Source organism: Anopheles darlingi, chromosome 3 (genome assembly GCF_943734745.1).
Source record: "Anopheles darlingi chromosome 3, idAnoDarlMG_H_01, whole genome shotgun sequence".
In the NCBI taxonomy this organism is placed as follows: Eukaryota; Metazoa; Arthropoda; class Insecta; order Diptera; family Culicidae; genus Anopheles; species Anopheles darlingi.
Window position 1 is genome coordinate 25433439 of NC_064875.1, and position 2500 is coordinate 25435938.

The following is a 2500-nucleotide window of genomic DNA, read 5'->3' on the forward strand; positions in this document are numbered from 1 at the left end:
CAACACCAACAAGAACCTGTTTCTTCCGCGATTCTCTCTATTCCCCTATTCACCTCGATTCTCCACACTTCCAGGCCCTTCCCGGTGCCGGCATTATCGAATGCGGGATGCATTTCACTGCGCGATGCTTTGATCGATGTACACACGTAAGGCACTTCTTCAATTACAGATCGTACGTTACACAATCTATCAGTTACGATTACACCAAACTCCTGTAGGAAATACTATCCGGTACTGATGTCACAAGCGCAAGCGATTTGGAATCGAAAACCGGAGGAACGGATCGACAGAACGGTGCTTCCACAACCGCAGCACGCGACCACTTGAACGCGGAACTCCGTTGAGAACCGGCATTTGTAGCGGCGCGAGTATCTCGCGCCCGATTCCGTTTTGTTTCCTCCCCCGCTGGGCCTTTCCCTCTTCCTCTACCACCGCTACTCTTCGATGGTGGTCGCCGTGGCGATAAACAGGCGCGAGAAGAGAGACTCGAGCCGTATCGCATCGGTGGAACTTTGGTGGAGCTTGGACCGCTCCGATGGGGTGGTGGGATTGCGTTCGGTTGACGGTTTTTATGGTGGCACGTGAGCGGCGGTGCCACGATGTCGCTTGGCAAGCTCGCCGGCGATGGAAGGCCGGGCCGGGCCGGGCGCGAGAGCGTGAGAGATCCGGAGAGCAATGAAGATGAGTCATAATAATGCCGCTTGGTTCGTAGTTTTCGTGAGAAGATGCGCGTCAGAGAACAGTGCGGGATGGATTTCGGTTGCAGGCTTCAAATATCAATGGGAAAATGTTTTGGAGTTCAAAGGTTGAGAAGCTTGAAGGTGATCTTTAAGCTGTCTGTCGGCATGATCTTTTAGAAACATCAGCTTTGCATCAATGAGTAAGAGGCAGAACGCGTTGATTGAACTAATTCTTCGGATTAATAGATATTTAAAGTGGATTAAAAATCGCAAAAAAATTACTGCCTCTATTACGAGAGGAAATGAAATGGCTCATTTTGATTCCGAAAACGAAAAATGATGGGGAAATAATTGGGTATGAAGCTTTATCATACTTTCTTTTAGGGTTTATTAGATGAGCCATACTTTGAAGTAATGATTTTTGTGTAATTTTCATTTTTGTTTCTTCGTTTTTCACTTCAGTTATGTCAATTGATGTCGAAATAGGTAATTTAGAACCCCTTTTTCCTTTTAATACTAAAATATCAAGAAACTAAATGCGTGTTTCACGTTCAGGCTTCCCAAGATTATAAAAAAACCCATCAAACAATTTCAGAAAAAGTTTTAAACGTCTTTTAAAACATGTTTTTTGATTAGGGAAATGTAATAAATTCTCGTTTCAGAACAATTTTGGGCTCTCTTGGCATTAGAAGGCACCTTGACTAAGACATTCTTACTTACAAATGCTATATATAACATGTGAACATAAAAAACTAACAAACTTTAACAAAAAATTGGAATCCCGCTACCATTCAATCAACATTACTATTGTCCATTCACATTGTGGCACATTATTGAAAAATAAATTTTGATTAGGGAAAGACTTTCAATAATATATGAAGAGATAGTGTTCACAGAAAACAATTATTTGACTAAAACAAGAGAACTGGCTGAAAGATCACCTCGTACATTCCCCTTTTGCCGACGCCAGATCATTGGCTCGGTGGCACTGGTAATATCAAGCGCACGAAGCACGATGTCAAGTTTGTATGAGGGCACAATTAAATGATTACATTTAGCTCAAAGGTATGCCGCATCACGAGCTACTACGGCCCGCGGGAGCTGCTAGCTGAACCAATTAAGTTTACAAATGGCTTCTATCAATTGATAGCCTCAAGGTAAGGGATGTAGCGTTTAATGCTATAGCTGTCAAATGGAGTTCTTTCGTAACGCGGAAGGTTCTATATTGACCTTCGTGGAAGCAATACCAGTCTAGATCATTGTTGGTGTGTTCTAGGAGATCTTCAGTTTCGAATAATCATAGGAGCTGATAAATTATCTTCTACCCGGGTGAATCGTCTTACTATGCCATTTTAAACCATGTTTTGATAAACTGCTAAAAGAGAACGGAACGCGAAAGCAGGAAGTTTCACGCGACGATGACTCTTCCGCATGATGGCACCTTCCATAACGTATATGTTTTCGGACTTGCTTCAATGCAAACAAAGTGACACCATTAAGCAATCTTAAAGTGTCGCTATTTTTCGCTAGTCAGGTTTTATTGTGCTTAAATTGCATTGGTGCACATTTTATAGTTTAATCTCGTTCGCCCAATCCGACACAACAGCTCAGCCAGTTGCGTTAGACCAAACGTGCCGCCGAACCACCGGTGCGCCAGGTTTGGAAGAAATGCTTAAACGGAGCAGTCTCAGCGTTCTGCACCAATCGTTCGACCGGAGTCCAGGCCGGGTACTTCTTGGAACCGATAAACTCCTGCGCCTTCACGAACGCCTGGGTCTTCTCTTGCTGGGTCGATCCCTTGCCAATCCAAACGTACAGAC

At 43.7% G+C, this 2500-nt stretch overlaps 1 protein-coding gene across 3 annotated transcripts in view; it reads right to left on the bottom strand.

Annotated features, from left to right (window-relative positions):
- The window catches only part of LOC125954261 (gelsolin), an 8752-nt gene that overhangs the window by 4676 nt on the left and 1576 nt on the right, over positions 1-2500 (bottom strand). The window contains exon 1 of one of the 3 annotated variants that reach the window (XM_049684412.1): positions 54-345. The exons of 1 other annotated variant lie outside the window; for it this stretch is intronic. In XM_049684412.1, the coding sequence (XP_049540369.1) occupies positions 54-113 (60 nt within the window). In that variant the 5' untranslated portion in view covers positions 114-345. Of the gene's footprint in view, positions 1-53; positions 346-2500 lie in introns of those variants that run through there. One more of the 3 variants, XM_049684413.1, reaches the window with a different exon arrangement.